Source organism: Vanessa cardui, chromosome 4 (assembly GCF_905220365.1).
Source record: "Vanessa cardui chromosome 4, ilVanCard2.1, whole genome shotgun sequence".
Classification (NCBI taxonomy): domain Eukaryota; kingdom Metazoa; phylum Arthropoda; class Insecta; order Lepidoptera; family Nymphalidae; genus Vanessa; species Vanessa cardui.
In genome coordinates this window covers 3,016,617-3,038,280 of record NC_061126.1, presented here as the reverse complement: position 1 = coordinate 3,038,280, position 21,664 = coordinate 3,016,617, and the positions used below count along the sequence as shown (strand labels likewise).

General features: G+C 31.9%; 1 protein-coding gene across 8 annotated transcripts in view; it reads right to left on the bottom strand.

Moving 5' to 3' along the window:
* Positions 1-21,664, bottom strand: part of LOC124544496 (SH3 and multiple ankyrin repeat domains protein 3) — a 210,386-nt gene that overhangs the window by 85,987 nt on the left and 102,735 nt on the right. For 6 of the 8 annotated variants that reach the window (XR_006967538.1, XM_047123079.1, XM_047123081.1 and 3 more), the window contains one exon: positions 21,421-21,438. The exons of the other annotated variants lie outside the window; for them this stretch is intronic. Coding sequence is in view for 5 of the 6 variants with exons in the window: in XM_047123079.1 (XP_046979035.1) it covers positions 21,421-21,438 (18 nt within the window). In the remaining variant the exon portion in view is untranslated. The remainder of the gene's footprint in view (positions 1-21,420; positions 21,439-21,664) is intronic. 8 annotated transcript variants of the gene reach the window in all.

Sequence of the window (21,664 nt, the reverse complement as noted above, 5' to 3'; positions counted from 1 at the left end):
CTTCTACGTCTATGTCTGGGGGACGTAATGAAATATTTACCTCGTCTTCGCCGGTTATTTGATTGGGGGGTTTCGCAGCTTTAAAGGAAGTACCTCAGTGACTTTTTTTATTTATAAAAGGTTGCCAGACTGGCAAATGAGTTACGAGATGATAATTGATAACAACCGCTTATAAACATTGGCGCTCTGAGAATATAATTCATATAATATTCATTACTGCAACGCCAGTCCAATAAGATATTATGTCCTTTGTAATAATAGTTACTCTGGCTAGTATACCCTTTAAGCCGGATCACAAAAAATAAATAATTTCTGGTTTGTGGTAGAATATTTGATAATTGTCAAAGAAATTCCTCTGTCAACAATTAAATTCTACGTTTTAACGCTTCCTATACATATCATTCTAATCAAGACTACTGATATTCGTATTTTCTCCTAACTCTGTATTTAATAGCTATGTTATAGCCCAATTGCAAACACATTAATAATGATATATAAGGTATCTTATATTAGCAAACACGCTGTATACAAGCTGAATTTAATTAAGCCTAATATAAATCGCCTGTTTCAACACTGGGTCACTCAATAAATTCTAGTTGGGTAGTGTTAGCGTAACACGCCTGCCTCTAGGGAAATTTCCTCTAACATAATCTATGTCTGGTCACTACTAAATACTCGAGTGTATATCGTATGATGCAATCTAATTGAAAAATAGATAACGTACACTTGAATAAATTTCGCAATATATAAAACGCTCAAATACATAATAGCTTCAGTATACATAATTGATACGAGTGCTTTGGACAAGAATTTGGACATGTTTTTTCATATTCAGCAACAAATAAATAAAGTTTAATAATTGTTTTAAATTTTATTTTATTTGGGTTTATGCAATCCTGTCTGCGTAGTGCACTAACTCTTAATCATGATATATTCAACCATGAAACTGTAATATTTGGTAGTGTTGTGTTCCAGTTCAAAGGGTAACTGAGCCAGTTTAACTACAGGCACAACTACAGCATCCCAAGTTCCCAAGTTTGGCGGCGCACTGACGATGTAAGGAATGGTTAATATTTTCTACAGCGATGATGTCTATGGGCGTTTGTAATCACTTATCACCAGAAGGGTCGATTTGTGGTCCGTCTGCCTAATGTATAAAAAAAATACAATATTTTAAATTATTAGAACAATTCATAATGTATCCAAAGTTAAATGGAATTACCGTATATTTATATTTTTGACCATTTTAAACATTGTTCTATCTTTTTTTAAATTATTTTAAAACGCACACAAACACACGCGCGCACACACTTAAACAAACTCACTTCCTCAATAACAAACGATAAGAGTGTTTGATAAAATCAATTCATAAACGACAGAAACAAAATAATAAAAGCTACTTTCATTAAGCGCATTTCAATTTTCCTTAAGCTTTTAATGCTTTGGAGGCAAATAGCATTCAATAACAAATAAAACAAGTCGATACTTCAAAGTGAGGATTGAACAATATCTTTTAAACGCAATGAACCCACCGTGCCAGTAGAGTACCTACTAATCCTTTGAACTCGAATAACAACCCTAAGAAATGAAATCTGATTTTTGAAAACGCTTATATTTATAAATGTATATTGGAAGTTAAACAACCAAGTGGTTAAAACTTAACCAATATTGCGGGTTTGAACATGAAAAACCAATGCGGGTTTCTGAACTTACTTAGTAGCTATATTCATCGTGCTCAGATATGAAGTGTACCTCTAGTGGAAGAGCTCCCTTATTTTTTTTTTTTCATTTAAATGTATATTCTTATTCATTTGTTCTTTTCATATAAGTAGGCTTAGTGTATTTTATTGTTTCTCATTATTATTGTAACTTATTATTTAAATCCTTATTGCATGGGGCGTTTTATATAGGTACAAATATTATGGTGAAACAAAAAATAAAAAATAAGCATTACAATCCACACGTGCTCTTCGAAGTCTACTAAACATTGGTTTGTTTTTTTTTTTTAATAATCTGTGCATCAATTAAAAACTTATCAAATTTACTTGTACTTTAAATTATAAACAAAGGATGTTTATACGTTATAGTAATTAAGACGATGTGCGGAAATTAACTATACGATCTTTTTTTAAATTTTAATCTGCGTTCATAATATTTTATTTCATACAACGTCATATAATTAACTTTTTTGTTTTATGAAATAAAAAATTGAAACAGGAACAGCTTTGTTTTGTTTTACTGTTCAAATAATAAAGCAAATTTAAAACGAAAAATAATTACAACAATATTTAATTGTAAAGTATTAATGAAAATTTATTTAATTTATCATAACAACATAATTATATTTTAAATATGTAATTGTTTTTATTTATACAGTAAAATATTAAATAAAAAAAAACTAATTTTGTATGTTTGAGACCGACTGGCTGATGACCACCTGATATTAAATAGTCAAACCACCCACAGCCATGTGTATATTAACCAACCCTTACATTGCCAACCCCAGCCTTGGATATTAAGAGGTCCCTTGTGCCTGGTACATTGGTTCATTAAACATACAAACCTGCAATATAAGAATTGCCATTGGCAGCAGAATCTACCGAGCCAGGCTTGCACAACGTTCTTCCACCAAGCGAATTAAATACATTCACATACTTTTGCTTAAAAATTGTTCAATTTTGAATGATAATATATTAGTAACCTGGGTAACCTTCGAAGTTGGTCTTCGGCTGCCTTGTTCGGTATCATTGCAAAACTCTATTTTGAGTTACCGTGTTAAGGCTATTCAAGATTTAATGTATATTTATGTCATTTATACTTATAGGGTTTAAATAGTTTCTTATATGTATGCTTTAAAACGATTTATTGAAAAACATATCCATCATTTTAATAATAATGTACGTACCAATAATTTAATTCATGATAAAAAAGGTAAAAATTATTTGTAACGTTTCATATAAAAATCATGTTTTCGTTGATGAACATTGAAATCAAATATAATTTAAAATCGTTTACTTTTTATTCGTGTTAAAAAAAGATACGAAACTTTGCGCACGGCACGGTTTTTTTGCAAAACGGTATTAATCTACACTCAGCGGCAGAAAATGTGGCCCAAACTCTAAAATTCTTATAACATGCAATTTTGGTGTTGCGTATGAGAATTTTAAGTGGCAGCGTATCGTGGCGTTAGTTTTTGTTAATTTATGAGTTTCAAAGTTATAAAAAAAGGTTATTTGTTTAACGTAAGTGACACTTAACGTTATTAAGTGTAAAAACGCCCAAAACTCAGTTGAGTTAAAGTTCGATATTCAAACGGTCGTGCATTTAACCCTTATTGTTTTATTTTTAATTTAATCTTTAGTCATTTTTCTTACTAAACACTGAAAACTATGGCCTTAAGTTCAGCACAAATCGCTCAAGCTGTGTTACTTCGGAGTCAAGGTTTAACGCAGCGTGAAATCGCTGTATCTTTAAATGTACCACGTACAACTCTAAGATATGCCCTAAAAAGATACGATGAGACCGGCCTATACACGAGGAGACCAGGAAGTGGCAATATCAGATGCACATCAGCTCGAGATGACCGATTTATCATCCTCGCAATATTGAGAAATCGTTTCCTTACTGCGGGTGAAATAATGCAGCGTCTACAAACGACAAGAGGCGTCCGTGTAAGTGAGCGAACAATAAGAAGAAGAATGGAGGAACAAAACCTGCGTTCCCGAAGACCAGCACGAGGTCCAGAACTGCTCCGACATCATCGTGTAGCTCGACTTCAATTCGCTCGCGAACACGCTAATTGGACTCACGAGCAGTGGGCTAAGGTTCTGTGGACCGATGAATGCAGAGTAGCCTTAAGGCATCCAGATGGTCCCGAACGTGTGTGGAGAAGGCGAGGAGAAAGGTTTTTACCCACCACTACCTGGCAAACAGTAAGTTTTCATGGTGGCTCTGTTATGGTCTGGGCAGGAATAAGTTCAGACGCACGTACGGAGTTAACAATAATCGAAGGTCGCTTAACAGCAGTGCGATACATCGAAGAGGTCCTCCAAGAACATGTTCTACCATACATGGAATTTATTGGAAGCCAGGAATTTCTTTTAATGCACGATAATGCGCGACCTCACACAGCATTTTGCGTGAATAGCTACCTATCGGAGGTAGGAATTTCAAAATTGGACTGGCCAGCACGAAGTCCGGATTTAAATCCAATAGAACATGTATGGGACATGCTTAAAAGACGCATCAGATCCAGCATCAACCCTCCAGAGTCTATCAGTGATTTAAAAACCGCCTTGATAACCGCCTGGGAAGAAATACCCCAGGTTGACATAAAAAACATTATTAAATCCATGCCTGATCGCATGCAGGCAGTCATCAAGGCTAGAGGAGGCAATACCCGGTATTAATTTTAAGTCCCGTAAGTTTTTGTAATTTTTTTTTAAAACTTTCTTTTGTTTATTTTTTTCCAATTTTAGAGTTATTTGTTATTTTTAAGATAAAAAATTAATTAATTGAGGTATTACTCTTTTTTTACTAAATATTCACTTTAATACCTTTAAATTTTATGTACAAAAAAAAGATACCCCTATTTCGTGTTTAATTTTGATGTTTAACCACATTATGTGTTTGGGCCACATTCTGTGCCGCTGAGTGTAGTTGTAACGATGAATCTCTTAATCCGTTGTGTAAAGATTTTAGCCGTATACTGGTTACTCATACAAATATTGATTCTTATCGTAGGTACTTGCTACGCTGAATAGAATTCGATTAGAATCAAGTAAGATTTCCTTAAAAAAAAGAGCAGAGTTGGCACAGTGGTTAGAACGCGTGCATCTTAACCGATGATTGCGGGTTCAAACCCAGGCAAGCACCGCTGATTCATGTACTTAATTTGTCTTTATAATTCATCTCGTGCTCAGCGGTGAAGGAAAACATCGTGAGGACACCTGCATGTGACAAAATTTATAGAAATTCTGCCAATTGTGGAGTACACATACACCAACCAGCATTGGAACAGCGTGGTGGAATATGTTCCGAACCTTCTCCTTAAAGGGAGAGGAGGCCTTTAGCCTAGCAGTGGGAATTTAGAGGCTGTTGTTGTTTTGTTGTTGTTCCTTAAAAATAAAGTAATTTTGAAAACGTTGCTTTAATGCGTGTTGAGTACACATACTTACAGTTCATCGTATAAAACAAACTCTGGTATGCCTATAATTACATAACATATTTAAAAAAATGCTTAGATTTTCCTTTTTTTTTACTTTATATATAATGACATTCTGAAGTACACTTAATATCAGTATTGCGCCCGTGCGAAGCCTTAAAGGGTCGTTAGTTCGATATAATTCGATACAGGGAGTAGTTTCAGTGTTTCTTGCCCGGATTTGAACTCGCAATTTTTAATTAACATTAAGTGTTGTAATCATTGGACCATCTTAGCTCTTCATTCATTAGAAAAAGATATCTTCAGAATTCAAGTATTACTTTATTTAACATTCATATTTATATAATGTGATACAGTTGATAAATCTTCTATTAAGGTCTTCTCTGTTTCGAGAGCGAACTATAACTTTATTCTGTTGTAAGATAGATACCTCTTAAGAAAGTGTGGGCGTTATCTTTACGCGTGTAAGTTACAATATATCTTCACTATATTAGAAAGGGGTAAAGTTTTTAAGTTAAGCTGAAGTAGGTAATCTCCAAGTAGTTTTTTTTTCTTTTTTTAAAGATCTTTGTTATACAACTGACTAAGGCGCTCTATACGTCTTCTTTTGCCGGAAAACTGAGCTTGAAAAATGATGATCTTGATCATCTTACCCACTCAAACCCAGTCTTACAAGTTTATACCCTTGGCACTCATGGATTCTCAGATTCTCATGATCATCCCGATGATTTTTAAATTACACGATGAACATAGGTTATGTGTTATACCTACTCGAAAAAATCGACGAAAAATCGTAGTTTTAAAAAACCTGTAAAAAAGTCCACAGCATATTCACAGTAATTTTTTCGTATTCACAGTAATCTACATATATATTACTGTGAATACGAAAAAATGTTATTAAAGATACATTTAAAAATATTTTTAATCAACACAAACTGCACAAGTTTCTCTGTGTATCTGCCTGTTACGTTTTCATGGGTAAACTGCTGAACTGAAATGTGTGAAATTTGGTTTGAAGCAAGTTCGAATCCCAAGGAAGGACATAGCCTATTTATACCTAAGACCTACGACCTATTTATACCAAATAACTACTTTATTAACAGTCGTCCTTTTCGTTTGTTCGTATGTCAGATTTGCTGGTTAATAATAAATTAGTAAGACAAATTAACCATACTCAATAATAACAGTATATCAGAATAAAAATACATATCAATTTACCGTCGTCTTTTCAATTGGTTTATGTTTTGGGAAGTTAAGCAAAAGAACACTGGGGAGCTGAATAACTTCATAAAAATACTTATTTCCAAAGAATAATGTTAGAAAACAAACAAAGTCAACATTCTACGAAAGCGAACCACTATGTTTGCTGTAACGGAGACTGCATTTAAAACTTTGATCAAACAAGGTGGGATTCTACTTAAGCTTTACTATTTTGAATCTTATTACTTTTGAAATAAAGTTTATAATAGCTCTTATAAAACAGGTACAGCGTTTCGTTTTGAATATACGTGCTTTTCATAAATGTTTTATTTCAAATATTGATTCGGTTATATCTCTTCTAATATTTTAAGCCATTAGTATGTTTCTAACGCTAATCTCAAGAGGTAATGGTGAGATCATGATAATATATTACACGTAATCTCTCTTTATTGCTGTTTTCCGGTGTAAGTGGACCAGTATAATTACATGAAAAATGGTCTAAACACGTGGTGAGCACATGGATACGATTTTTATATATCTATGTGACAAACGGATAAACCGCGGTGAGACCACCGCTGATAGACATCTGTTATCCGTAAGGCTGCTTGCCTTAATAATACGTTGCATGCCTTTAAGAAATGTATATGTCGTATGGGTTCGGAAAAGCGACCTGGGCAAGTTGATACTAGTGTTTATGAGAAGCAGAAATGTCATAAAAATCACAAAAGTAAAATTCAGCGATCGGGATACAAACAATCCCTCAGAATATTATACACGAGAATAATTTACAGAGGATATTCCGAAATTAATCCAGGAATGAAAAGAAGCGTATTCACTCTTTTTTTTATATTAAAGAATAATCTTATTTTTATGAACATGCTTTCTTTACTATGTATATATTATACTAGTACCTACATACCGCGACGCCCGTGAGAAGATTCAGTTAGAAATACCCGTTGCCCCGTATTTATAAAAATATTAAGGATTTATGTTTGTAATATTACTCACGATACATATATCAAAATAACATTTATTTACAAATTTTGTCTGTTGGTTACGGTTATTCTTTGCAACGGCTGGACCGATTTTGACGGGATTTTTACTGGCAGTTAGCTGATCTATTAAGGATTCACTTAGGCTACAACAATTACTTTTTTTTAAATAAGTTAAATTCAAATACGCACAAATTGTCGGACACAACTCATCAATATAATTATATCAATTGAAATGCGATCGATTTAACACTATCAATTTGTAGGAACAATAAAGTGTTTTTACAATAGAAAAACCTCGTAACCAAAATGTTTAAGTCTATTTTCTACCTTAAACAGATATAAGGATAATTATTTTTATGTTATTTTCATTTTACAAAGTTACTAAACTTGTCTCTCTGTCTTGAATAATTTATATCTTTACTGATGGGGTAGAGTTAAAACGTCATTGTCCATAAGGCCATTTCGATCCATTTCATCTTTACGACGACGATGTAATTTATTTCCGTCGTGTATTATATTATGACAGCATCTTCATGCAATTATAATGCAAGAATGCAACTATAAAACGCTTCAAGCGTTGATCGGAAGCAAATTTTCAATTACACACACACGCTCAAGTTTCTTGACGTTTCAATTATGGTGCAGGAGATAAAGACGGTTACGAATTAGCCTTGGAAGCTGTTTGACCAGAGATATGAAGATAATCCTCCGTGATATTATGTACGTAGTTACATGCATAAAATATTTAATAGTCCTCAGGTACTCGTCCGTTAATCGCATCTAAATCTAATAGATCTAATAATGTGAAATGTTGATGCATTCGAATTTCATGATAGGACTTTGTGCATGACCATTTGTGGCTCTTATCACTTATTCTAACGCTGGACAGCAATATTTAGTCCTATTTTTCAGATTGAAGGGTGAAAGAGTCAGTTTAACTAAAAGTGCAAGAGACAACTAAAGTTACAAGAGACATTATAGCTCCTAAGATTGGTGGTTGATTGGCGCGTTGGCGTTACGAAATGGCTAATATTACCTCCAATGCCAATGCTAATGTATATGGGCCATGGCGATCACTCACCATCAGGTTTTCTAGTTGCCCTTCTACCTTGATCATAACCGATATATTAAGTGTATACAAAAGTAATATAGGGCTACCTATCAGCAGATGTTTTTTTAAAAGTAATGTATGTGATACGACAAGAAGTTCTTGCAAGTCTTGACTCCATTTGAAACAAAGACTTTTCGATTGCCGCACTACCACTTACTGTTCACTATTTCTTTAATGTTTATATTTTCGTGTGCAACTTATATGAGTTGAATAACTATTATATTTATTTTAACAGAGAAAATTAGGCTATGAAATATGCATGTAAAAGGTTATTAATTTGAGTATCAAGTTCTAAAACGATTGTTATGGCTCTCTCAACCTAGTTCATTATTTTTAATATTATCTATTGAATAGGTGTTTTTACTAAATGTCATTTAATATTTGAGTTTTCTGATTTATTAATCCGAGTTTTATTATAAATTTCCGCTCTCGTTTTACGCTTTGTTTAATAAAAAATATAATTTAAGGAGGCTTTTACACTTTTAAATGGTCATTTATGGAATTATCTTAAATGTAAAGCTACCATAGATTCGGATTGTAAATTCTACCGAGAAGAATTGGCTATAAAAATCTGTTACTGTTACTGTTTTAAAATACAATTAAATGAATATAATATATCCTGTTTTCAGAATAATATGCTTTATTTAGTGATGTTTTTTTTTAAACAAGTGAATGATTAATGCAATATTTAAGAATAGAAACGATTACCTTGTACCAAGAAGGATTTATTGACGTTGCATAGTCGAAATCCTAGCGTAGTATTAAATACATGCATTACATCTATAGTATTCCTTAATTTAGTTCAAGTGTTTTTATAAAACACATATGCGAATACATGTATAAATAATAAATAAGTAGTCACTAGTATTTTTTACAAAAAAAAATTGCAAGTGACTGTAAACATTTAAAATATGAAGGATAAAATTTAACAAGAGTATTGAGCTTTTCTATCGAGATTCCACGTGAGCAGCGTAGTATGAGGAAGAGTCCATTGCTTTTGTTCTATTTTGCTTCCCTCTTTTTATAATATAATTTAATTTTGTCATTTGTCTTGTCTTGACCTTTGAGATCAATAGAATACGACGGAAATAAATAAAGTAATTGGGTCCTGCGCCATTTCTTTCCAGATTAGTTTGATTACCGTTCCGATGTTCCAGATTTCCTTGTTCCGAGAACATAATTCATTAGTTGTATAAATATACTATATTGATGACTCTATGCAATTGCCTCAGCTTTAAGAAATACATAATAATTATTATGTTACCCGGCCGCTTTGCTTTGCAAAAAAGGGCAAACTGCAAACGAATTTCATAAAAACAAAACGGGCAAATTGCGAATCGAAATCGTGCACCAAGGGTTCCGCACCATTATCTATAAAACGGCATAGTAATCATATCTGTTGTATGGTAGCAAAATGAAATATTTATTTTTTAGTATTGGTTGTTATAGCAACGGGCAGCGGACTCTTAGAATACGATATCGTTTTAAAATTAAGTTACGGAACCCTAAAAAGATAATAACTACCAATGGACGATTCCGTCATTTGTTCGTAGTCAATCAGATGCCTTTAATAACGTGAATAAAAAATATGAAAATATAATAACGTGATCTATGCATTTGCTTATATATGTTTATTTGTTTTATTCTACTTGCAACAGGTAAAATATATTACTGAATAAAAACCAGTAATGGAATTTATTTGTGCTCGTTAAATTAAACGAGTGCTGACGAACATGGCGGTGGAACAGCAACAATAATTAAAAAAATAGTAGGTAGTTACATAAGTGATATCATAGAATTCATTAATAATTATCGTGTATAATTAATAATGTCTTTATTATCAAGGGTATTGAATTTCTTAAACTAGTTTTTAAGTAATATTTTGGTAACGATGGCTACGTTAATTATATTTTGGTAACGATGCACGTTGAACACATTATATATCTAGTATCAGATATTAAGATGATTGAAATACTTCAAAACTAATATTTATCTTAAATATAAAAATGGACAGGTGGACCGATGGTCTGACTGTCAATAGAAAATATATATGGAGATATCATTTTGGGTAACTTTACTGTACGTATCCTATTTATTTTTGTAGAACCTATTTGTATTTTGTAAAGAGGTAATTGACAATTTAGCCGTGGGTTATAGCGTGAATGTATTTAATACCTACTCTATAACTTTTCGCGTTAAAAGAGTCACATTACAAAAAAAAAACAAATTGGATAGGTAGATTAAGAGACAGCGTTCAAAGAAAAAATTACAGCGCTGATCAAAGCCCGTTTAGGGGATATTCATGTGTCAGAATTTCATTGAAATTGAAAACATTGAACAATGCAGGCTCCCTTACGATTATTTCTTTGGCCACTGAGTGATAGAAGAATTATAGCCTCAAATAAAGAATATGTATAATGTAGATTGCATAAGTACGATCAAATTCGGTAGGTACTTTAAGCTTTGTTGTATTCAATGGTTTATCCGAATCTTTTAATTTATATGGTTAATAATATAAGGCCATAAAAGTATAGTAAGTCGTGTTTTGTAAAATTTCCATGTCATCTTTTTGTTGTACAAACAACCTGTCTGACTGGAGGTGACCTCACCACTTAGTCAGTAACGAAGCTATGATGCAATTTAATATTTTATGCAAGTTATAAATTTACGTACTACCTAATTGTTGTTGTTTTTAATTATATGATAATTAATGTTTATGAACTATTTACATTCTTTTTCGTTCTAATTTATGGATTAAAATTTTATGAATATATATATATATATTAGAAATTTATGAGGGTCATCTAAGGGTAGATTAAATATAGTATTTGAATCTGTTCAAGATTTAGTAAATTCATTTTAGGAAGAATGCCATCTGATGTACTCTGCTTGTATTGGTACATTTGAGGCTGTAAGTAGACGATGTCATTGCTTTAATTATCAAATTGACAGAAAATTACTTACGGCGTTTTTCCGGGTACTTCTATAAATATTTCTTCTAAACAGCAATAAGTCATAAAGAACAGAATAAAGAATATGTTTAATTTATTAGTCTTTAATCTCTAAGGCTGTGGGTTCAAGCCACATATTTTATGTGCTTTACTATTGGGTTCAAGATACAAAATATTAAGCATGGTAAGCAGAAGTAATTAATAAACATTGAAGATGGAGATAACAATTTGCCATTAGATGTCCCTTTTGCGTAAACAACACAACAATGTTATATTTTTTTTTACTATTCGAGGATGTTAATAGATAGAATCATATTATTATAGGTCCATTTTAATATTAGTTAGAAAATGAATACGATTCCTGATATAATAAAAAATAGTAAGATCCTAATCGAAGATCATTCTTTTAGAAATAAAATATTTCCTGAGTTTATCTAATTTAACATTTACTTGAAATTATTTCTGAGGTTAGCGTTCATTGAAGTGAAAAGTTCTTTTAGCGTAATAGCTATTTTTTCTGCAAATATGTACTTTGTTCGCGTCGTGACGTTCTTATATTACTAGTAAAGAAATGTATATTACATTTATGATGTAGGATTTTATTATAGAAGCTCATTTTGCTTCTTTTTTATTATGTAATTGATTTTTGAAAAATAATATTTACCCGAATGTCGTATCGTTTCTTCTCGATATAATCTACAGTTTAATTCAATCCTGAAAAGTGACAATAAAATCGTAGGAGAAATCTATAATTATAGTAATTGCACATATATACTTAATACAAATACATTTTTTTATTAATTCCAAAAGATGAGAAAGTGAACTATCTGATTGTTTGTGGTGATCTTCAACGTAGATAATAGCACTAACTGTAAGCTACTTCTTCCACTGTAAACGCATTGACGATCGGAGGTAGTAGGGTTTTGAGCAATCTGCAAATATGCACCACAAAACAACAGTACTTAGTATTGTTGTGTTCCAGATTGAAGAGTGAGTTAGCCAATGTTACTACAGGCACAAGTGACATAATATTATCCCAAGGTTTGTGGCGCTCCATTTTCTCCAACACACGACGTTTTGACGACCTCCGTGGTCGAGTGGTGTGTATACCGATTTTCATGCGCACGCCACTCTGCGGTCCCGGGTTCGATTCCCGGCCGAGTCGATGTAGAAGGTTTATTAATTTTCTATGTCGCCTTGGGTCTGGGTGTTAGTGGTACCTTCGTTACTTCTGTTTTTCCATAACACAAGTGCTTTAGCTACTTACATTGGGATCAAAGTAATATATGTGATGTTGTCCAACATATATAACATGTATGTTTCTTGAAGATGTTTTCTTACGCAGCCCAATGAAGGATGAATTATACACAGAATTTTAGCACATGTGAATCTTTGTATTCTTATCATTTCCCTTTTTATTGCATATAATTGCTGTCTATTTAATTTACTAGGTTTTTATTGCAGCGACTCGATCTTACCATCGGGTTTAATACGTAAAAGTACAATGGAAGATTGCATGTGTGTTTAGTAACTTTACGTAACATTATTATTCTATTTTATTCCTCCCACGTGCGCGATACCTGCGTTACTTAGCTGCTTACTAATTAACGTTACATTACTTAGAAAAACATTATGCAAGTTAATAATTACTTGTACATTACTGAGCTTATAACGCGTTCCCACGGCGGTGTTAGGATAAATATATGGTTTGTAATAGGGCCTCTATGATGTACTAAATGTGAAAAAAAGTAATTTATACATGCAATAATTTATATAAATATTAAAGTATTCCAAGTTTTTTGTTCTTATAGTTTGTTCTTCTACTTTTTTAAATGAAATAGCTAGTCATATTCGAAAATGTTCATCTGACTTAAAGCGAGCATCGCTCTTTTTGCGCTGTAAGAAAGGTTGAGCATTCTCTATATCACCACTGAGCCACCTATCTAGTAAATTAAGTTTCTTGTACCTGTAGTTGCATTAGCTCACTCACCCTTTAAACTGAAATACAATATATAATATGTTAAGGTATTGGTATTTGGCGGTAGAATATCTGATAAGTGGATGGTACCCATCGTGAGAAGCACTCTCATAAACAGTTTTTGTTATTAGACATTAGACTTTATAGAACAAAGGGCAGACGGTATAGTCGATTTGCGACGTATTTCCGGCTATTTTGATCGCTGGAAAATACATTTATGTTTCTCTCCCGATATAGAAGTTTTTATTTAGAAAATCGTTTAACATTGAATAAACGTCGTCTAGGGATGATCGTTAAAAGCATTGTGTCTTCGTTCATTTTCTTTTGTTATGATTTCATTAAATCAATTATGATTGAAAGACTGAAGTTAGTCTTGCTGTATCAATCAGGCTTTTATTATATAAACATTAATATATTAATAACAACGATGATCCAGTGTTTAGATGCTCGATTCTTATTCAATAATTCTATGGAAAGTCCTTAATTTGTGTAAATATCATCTTTAGCGGTGAGTGTACTTCAAATATTTCACTTAAAAAGGCTTTAGAACAGCAACGAGACATGACCAGACTGTTGCTTTTGATTTTTATAACATTATAAATAAAAAACACATTCAAAAAGTTATAGAGATTTCGTCAAAAATATAAGTGTTATTTACATTCTTCAAGATCTCTTATATGATATGTTCACATTACTTGTATACATTTTCCGAAGTTAGTAACAAAACTTATTCATAACGAAGACGGAAACCTCGGGGTTCATTAAAATAACGTCCTCTTCTTTACATTACTTATTCAAATCAGACTCGTCTTAATCTCATTTTGCTCTCAATTGTATTTTTTCCGAGAATACTTTTTCCGAATAAATCAATCAGGTCAGGTAGGGTCGAGAGGGGGTGACGCGGAGTCTGAATTTTTCTTTCATCAACTGACATTTCCAAATATAGTAGTCGAGATACAACGAAGTTTATTAAGCCGTGATTCAAGTATTTCTGGTTTGAAATGAGAATATGAGAACGGGGTTATTACGTAAGTATTGATTGAAATGAAATATAAGAAAAAGATTATCTTAAAGTTTAATCTAGGTTTCGTGCGTAGTGTTTGTATGCAGATTACAACATATTAAAACCTACGTGGCCAGTAGTTAGAACACCAGAATCTTAACCAGCAACTGCGGGTACAAGCCACGTGTAACACCACAAAAGTCTGCTAGTCTATTAATAGTTTTGAATCAAGTTTAAATTATTATATTCTAATTTGCCTGAAACGATATCTTCCATAACGATGCTTTAATTTTTTCTTTTGCTTTATATTTCAAATTTTTGTTGCTCATATAATAGTTAAATTAGTTTTATTAAACTGTTGTTTATGTCAATATTATATATACCAAAGTTATGAATCGTTCTATTTTATTAATCGTGAAAAGTATTTGTCTATACCAACCAATATTACAAAAGCGAGAATAAGATTATCTATCTGTTTGTTTAAACTACTGAATCGAATGTGATATTTGATATGAACATAGGCCTTTTTATATCTAAAACTTGACGACCACCTTAACCAACAGCTAGTTATTAATACAATTTTCACTTATAAAGTATACGCAAATAATTTAATACACCTGACAGAGGATTAATAGCAAACAACCGGTAACAGAAGCGAATCGTATCCGATATTAATACCTATTGATTACAGTAACTTAAGTCAAGTTGACGATGATATTACTATCATATCTTAGGTTTCAACGTCCAATGGCACTATAAGGCACTTGACCGTTTATATAACATCCGTCATCTGTTGCTTTGTTTGAGTGAAAACTTTAGTTCGTATTTCAACTTACAAGACAAGTTCCAAAGGTCGTATGTTAAAAAAATGTTCCGTTTTTAAATTCAAAATGCAAAAGGTCGAATGTTTGTTTTTCGTAGATTGCAATGTTGTATTAACACTGGTGAAGGAAATATAGGTAGATTATGCTTATTTATCTTTATTTAGTATAAAACAAAGTTGCTTATTGCTGTCTGTACTTATGTTTATGTGTCTTTAAAGTAACGCAACGGATTTAGATGCGGTTTTTTAATAGATTCGAGATTCGAGTGGAAGGTTTTTGTATGTAACACATTGAAAATATAGTAACAAAACGCTAACAATTTGAGAAGTTACTAATGTGATGTCGTAAATAAACAAACTATGTGGTATAGTTTAATATTAGCATTGTAATATTGCAAAGCAGTGGGTCGCTAGTTAAATAATACAAAGGCTAAATTATGAACTGCAAAGGACTTAATATACAATTATAGTAACAGCATTGCATCCGTGCGAAGCCGGGGCGGTCGGGGGTTTCCAACTAGCTGATAAGAAGACAATTTAATGATCGAATTTGAATGCAACGTATCATGTGTATTATATAAATCCAATGATACTGACCCAAAAAGTTTCACTTTTCTCGGAGATAAAAAAATTATCACACCAATTATTTTGTGCATAGCGTGTGAATAGACATATTCATTTGTTTCAATTAAAAACAGAAGACAAAGAATTTTGTTACAATGTACGCTATTATATAAAGTTTATTAGTATAATGATTGTAGTTAATTAAGTTGTTGTCGTATGTAGAACAAAATTATATATAATAAGCTGCCTGACTTTTAACCTCGGCCTTTTGGTGTGAACTTCTTAACAGGAAAATCTGTAAACATTTTTTTTCAAAATCAAAGATTAAAGCTTCATTCAATATAGAAGCGTTACACTTTCTTATTGACAGTCAAAAATCTACCATTAGTTCATAACCTCGTGTCTAAGAAGGATAAAGAAACTCTTCGGGATTTTTATAGTGTTTTATTTCACAACTATTCTTTTAAATTTTGATACTAAACATATATATTTTTCATTTATGCTTGACCGGATAATTGAACAGAGCTTGAGATTGAGCAGGCTTTATAATATAGATACTACAGTCGAGGTATCGAATTAACAAATAAACGATTAACTAGATGTCACAAATTAAGGCCCATTTAACATTTTATTAAAATAAAGCATATTATGAAATACAATCAAAAACGATAAAGGAGATATTACTATATAAGTATTGATTGTGAATGTTGTATACAGTGTTAAAGGTTTTGTTTATATTTATAGAAGAAAGCAAGGATAGCTGCTTTTCACTTTAACTTGAAACAAAATGATTACGGATATTTTTATGTCAAGGAGAGAAAAGATGGATGTGTATAGTTGAAGTAAAATGTACTCGTATTAAACAATTTTTTATAGCATATATATTTATACAGTATACGTAATTGTTCTCGGAACTTTAATATCAAGTAAATCGTATTTCTGTTATAAAATATTTACTGTAGCATATTTATAGAGTAGGCGTTGCTTGCGTGAATTTATGTAATTATTTTTTAAAATGAAATAAAAAAAACTGACCTTTTCATTTTAGTGAAATTTATCCTTCTGTTCGAGTGTTAAGCAACAAATGACCAAACGCAGGTTTTCGCAACTATAATAAAAAATTAACATCTTAATTGATACATTTACATTTGATATGGCAGATACATATCAATTTGAAGACATAGTCCTTAATTAGTACAAAATATGTATTTTTTGGCGCTTTTATTTGTGCCGCCAAAACAGATTATTTCGCCAATGTCACGCGCGATGGAGATTGAATGGTACGTTAGAATAAATGTAAAATGTGTCAATGTGTAATGTAACAGTTCTTTCAGGTGATTTTTGTCTTTTTGTTTGTGTGGAAAGTTTACGTAACTCCATAGATCTTTTTGGAATTATTACCGTACTTAGAATTTGGCATAAAATATTGTTTATATTCTATCCCGTCAAAATGTACCGTTCATATCTTATAGTTGCAAACAATTCTGTAATTATTTCTATACATAATATATTTAACTGTCAAATTCATTTTGATAAAGTGGCCTGAGCAGTTTTATCAAAATGAAATAATATGTTCATAATTTTGTGCGTATTTCCAGTTTTATTACTATGTTAGGCTTAGTGTTAACTCAAATTTAAATGAACCTACTATCCTATCTAACTTACCTAGTAGTATCTTACTATAATGAATTGATTGATTTTATATAATTAACGAAAAGATTTTGAAATTCTAGAAAACGAAAATAGACTATTAGTTTTCACTAAACAGAAAATATAAAACCTGAAGAAATTGATAACTTTGTCATATTAGTAGTATGAAAGCATAACTTCAACGTACATTAAGATTCACGTTCCGTTGTTTCTTTTAAATTGAAGGCACAAAACTTTATTATTACGTGTGACAGTATTAGCTGTGTTTATATTCAGCATTAAAAAACTTTAATTATAAAAAAAAATGTGTTAATAATTATTACTCAGTGAAACTGTTTGTGGTAAAAGGTAACAATATATGCCCTATATATCTTCGTTTTCAATATTTTACCATCAGCCCAGTACCTTATCTGAAAAGATGACCTAAAAAGGAGTGTTAGAGGAGTACACGCTATTGCACCTAGAAGCATAAGTGCTATTCTTATAACTAGGCCAACGCTAGGTTGCACGCATGGCATGTTTTTGTGATCTCGTAACTATGAGATTTGTGCCACTACGCGCATACACTAAGCTGCTCTCGACTTCACGTGGTCGAAACATAACATTCAACATAGAAATAAAAACACTCTTTTACACCAATACCTTCAACCTTGAACTATACATGTACAACATTAACTTTCGTAATCTTGGAATTCAATATTTTCATAACCCGTCTATAGGTGATGTTTATATGTGTGGAAAATATCCTTACCAAATAATATAAATATAAACCGTCGCTAGTAGTTTTTGTTTTTTAACCCCCGACGCAAAAAGAGGGGTGTTATAAGTTTGACGTGTCTGTCTGTCTGTCTGTCTTTCTGCCTGTCTGTGTGTCTGTCTGTCTGTGGCATCATAGCTCCCGAAGGAATGTACCGATTTCAATTTAGTTTTTTTTGTATAATAGGTGTTTTACGGGCGAGTGTTCTTAGACATGTTTGATGAAAATCGGTTAAGCCGTTTAAAAGTTATGGGGGGTTAAAGTGGGGAAGAAAAACCGAATGTCTGCAAATATGCTCAAGTGGGGTATCAAATGAAAGGTTATGACTTGTACATCACAAAAAACATTAGTAATTAAATAAAATTATTAGAAAAAAAAATTAATTAAGAAACAAAAAAATATTAATTAGTAAGTAAAATAAAAAAGTACAAGATTGACCTTAAAATGTAATCTTAACTTATATGTTTTGAATCGACAAGAACCTACGTATTAAAAACTTAACCAGAGATATTATAAGGGTGTTTACCTTTAAAAAGTATAAAATAAAAAATTTCAGAAACCCCCGCCACAAAAAACATAAGCTACCTTTAAAAAGTATAAAATAATAAAAGAAAATTAATCCTAAAGTACCTATATGTATAAGTATGTATTAATATTTAAAAAAATCTTCGCGTTGGGGGACCGAGCGCTATTGTACAAAATAATAATAAGTGTTAGATAAAAGATGAGATAGGTAAGCATGTGACACTAATTAATTAGGAGCGGTCCCCCAACGCGAAGTTTTTTTTAAATATTAGTACATACTTATACATATAGGTACTTTAGGATTAATTTTCTTTTATTATTTTATACTTTTTAAAGGTAGCTTATGTTTTTTGTGGCGGGGGTTTCTGAAATTTTTAATTTAATTTTTTATTTATGAAATTGGTAGTAAATGGGCATGAGGCTTACTTCAGAAAAAGTGAATATCACCATTCATGTTGCAACCACCCACATAAACCATTTGCACGTTTGCAATACTGGTGACAGCTTGCCAAATGACATTTTGTTCCACAGAGTGGTTGTGTTAGGCAGAAGCTGTGATGGATTTCCGGGCGTACATCTTAATTAAAATACATCCAGTGTTTTGCTCGATATGCGGAAGTTTACACAATTTAAAGAAGTTCAAAAGCAACTATAAACAATCTTCTGAGGTTGTAGTGATCTCCCATCAAGTAAAGTTTTCTATTAAACTTTACTTACGATTAAAATTAGGTAAACACAAGAAAGTTATTTTAAGCTACGTGAAATATTTAATCGGTATAAAAATTTGAAAAAATATCGAACATCTGACTTTATTAGTAAAATAAATGGAACTTTATGGAATAAACCATTCCATAAAGTTCCATTTAAATTTGACGAGGCCAAAGAACTTACTAAGAAAAACGTGTTTCGTAAATTTTCTATTATTTTAATATAATGTTATACATACGTACGTACAGACATAGTCTTGTTATAGTTTTATTATATACAAAGAAGATGTAACGCAGATCTTATAAGAACGTTTGTTAGCATAACAATGTGTATAATAAGAATGGTTTCGCGGTGGGTGATCAAGTTTTCAATCTACATATTGATGTTGCCACACACGCTAATTAACTAAGTAAAAATTAAAAGAAATAAATATTTCCTAACAACAATAAATGTAAAACATAGAATATACTTTAAAGTCAAAAATGACGTATATCAATAACAAATAAAGTAAAGTAAAGTAACAGCCTGTACACTTCCCACTGCTGAGATAAGGCCTCCTCTCCCATTAAGGAAAGGGTTTGGAACATATTTCACCACGCTGTTCCAATGCGGGTTGGTGGAATGCATATGTGGCAGAATTTCGATAAAATTAGTCACATGCAGGTTTCCTCGCGATGTTTTCATTCACCGTCGAGCACGTAATGAATTATAATCATAAATTAAGCACATATAAATAGTGGTGCTTTCCTGGATTTGAACCCGCTATCATCGGTTAAGATGCACGCGCTCTAACCACTGGGCCATCTCAGCTCTTCAAAATGATGTATATCAATAACCAATAATAGTATTTAAATAGGTTTTTATACCAAACATAAGTACAGTTATACATAAAACATATCTTAATACAAAATTCGTGGACTCATCTCGTTGCTGATTTCTATATATACAATAAAAACAACGGAAGATATAATTAACGTTATTTAAACTTCATTCGGTACACAGAACAAGCTTTCACATTCAACCCATGGTACTTGAAGATGAATTTCGGCACAAGATTACAGCAACAATCAACACGTACAAGCAACAACGAACATTTCTATGACACAGATTCCAGCAGGCTATTTCATTAATAAGCGAACGGCTTGGATTTCTTATAGATAATTGGAAATTTAAAAGAATTGGTATGTTACATTAAGAAAACAATCTATATATGGTATAATAACAGGCAGAGAATTTCTCTCCAATTCCAGAAAGAGTTTTAGGATCTAAGCATGTCGTATATGTGTCAAAATTTCATCCAACTATTCCAGTTTCCTCACAAAGTATTTCTTCACCACCGATCATGGGAAAAGTTACGTTGCTCTGACAAAAATTAAGCAAAGTCGGATCTGAATAAGCGATGTTCAGATCAATTTAACGCGTTCAATTTATATAGCCCTTTCGGATCATACATAGTTATTTTGAAAATACAAATTTGTCACTTTGACGGATTGTAACGTCAATTGTGTAACGAAATTCCAAATTTAAAAATTGTTTCCATGGAGTATGACGAACAAATCCAACATGTCAATTTTGTTGGTTTAAAGGTATGATAAACGTCATTGTCAGCAGTAATGCAATTTTTGTATGCAGTTTACTATTAATGTGTCTTTTTAAATAGACTATGAAACCGTGTTGAGCTACACGTGTAGTGTGAATCTAGTACGAGGAAAGTGTTCTAAGTCGTGTGCCTCTATTACACTGCAGATTTCCGCGACTGCACTAGTTTTTTTCTAGTGATTTTCTGTTCTATTTAAACTGCATTACTGCTCGACTAGTTCATTGTCTAAGTATTGAGTGTCTTTAGGGAGGGTTTCATGCATCATGCTTATAATTCCATTGATGATTCAAGTATATTTGGATTGAATCACAGCTGATTCATGCAAGTTACATAAATCGTATAGGGTGTTTATACACAGGCGTAATGCATGAGGAATTAAACAGTAACATACCCGATACCAAGTGGCCACCTGTTGATGTGCCGATGTCACCACCGAAAACAATATACATACATATATTATTTATGATTACTTAAATATGGATCATATATAGGAAAAGGAAAATGTTATTAATAATAATTACACAAGGTATATTATATTGATATTGTGTGTTATATTTTGGAAATACGATAATTACAATTATGGGGAAGATAAATTATTATTTTTCGAGTTAATTGGCAATTAGCAATAATATTAT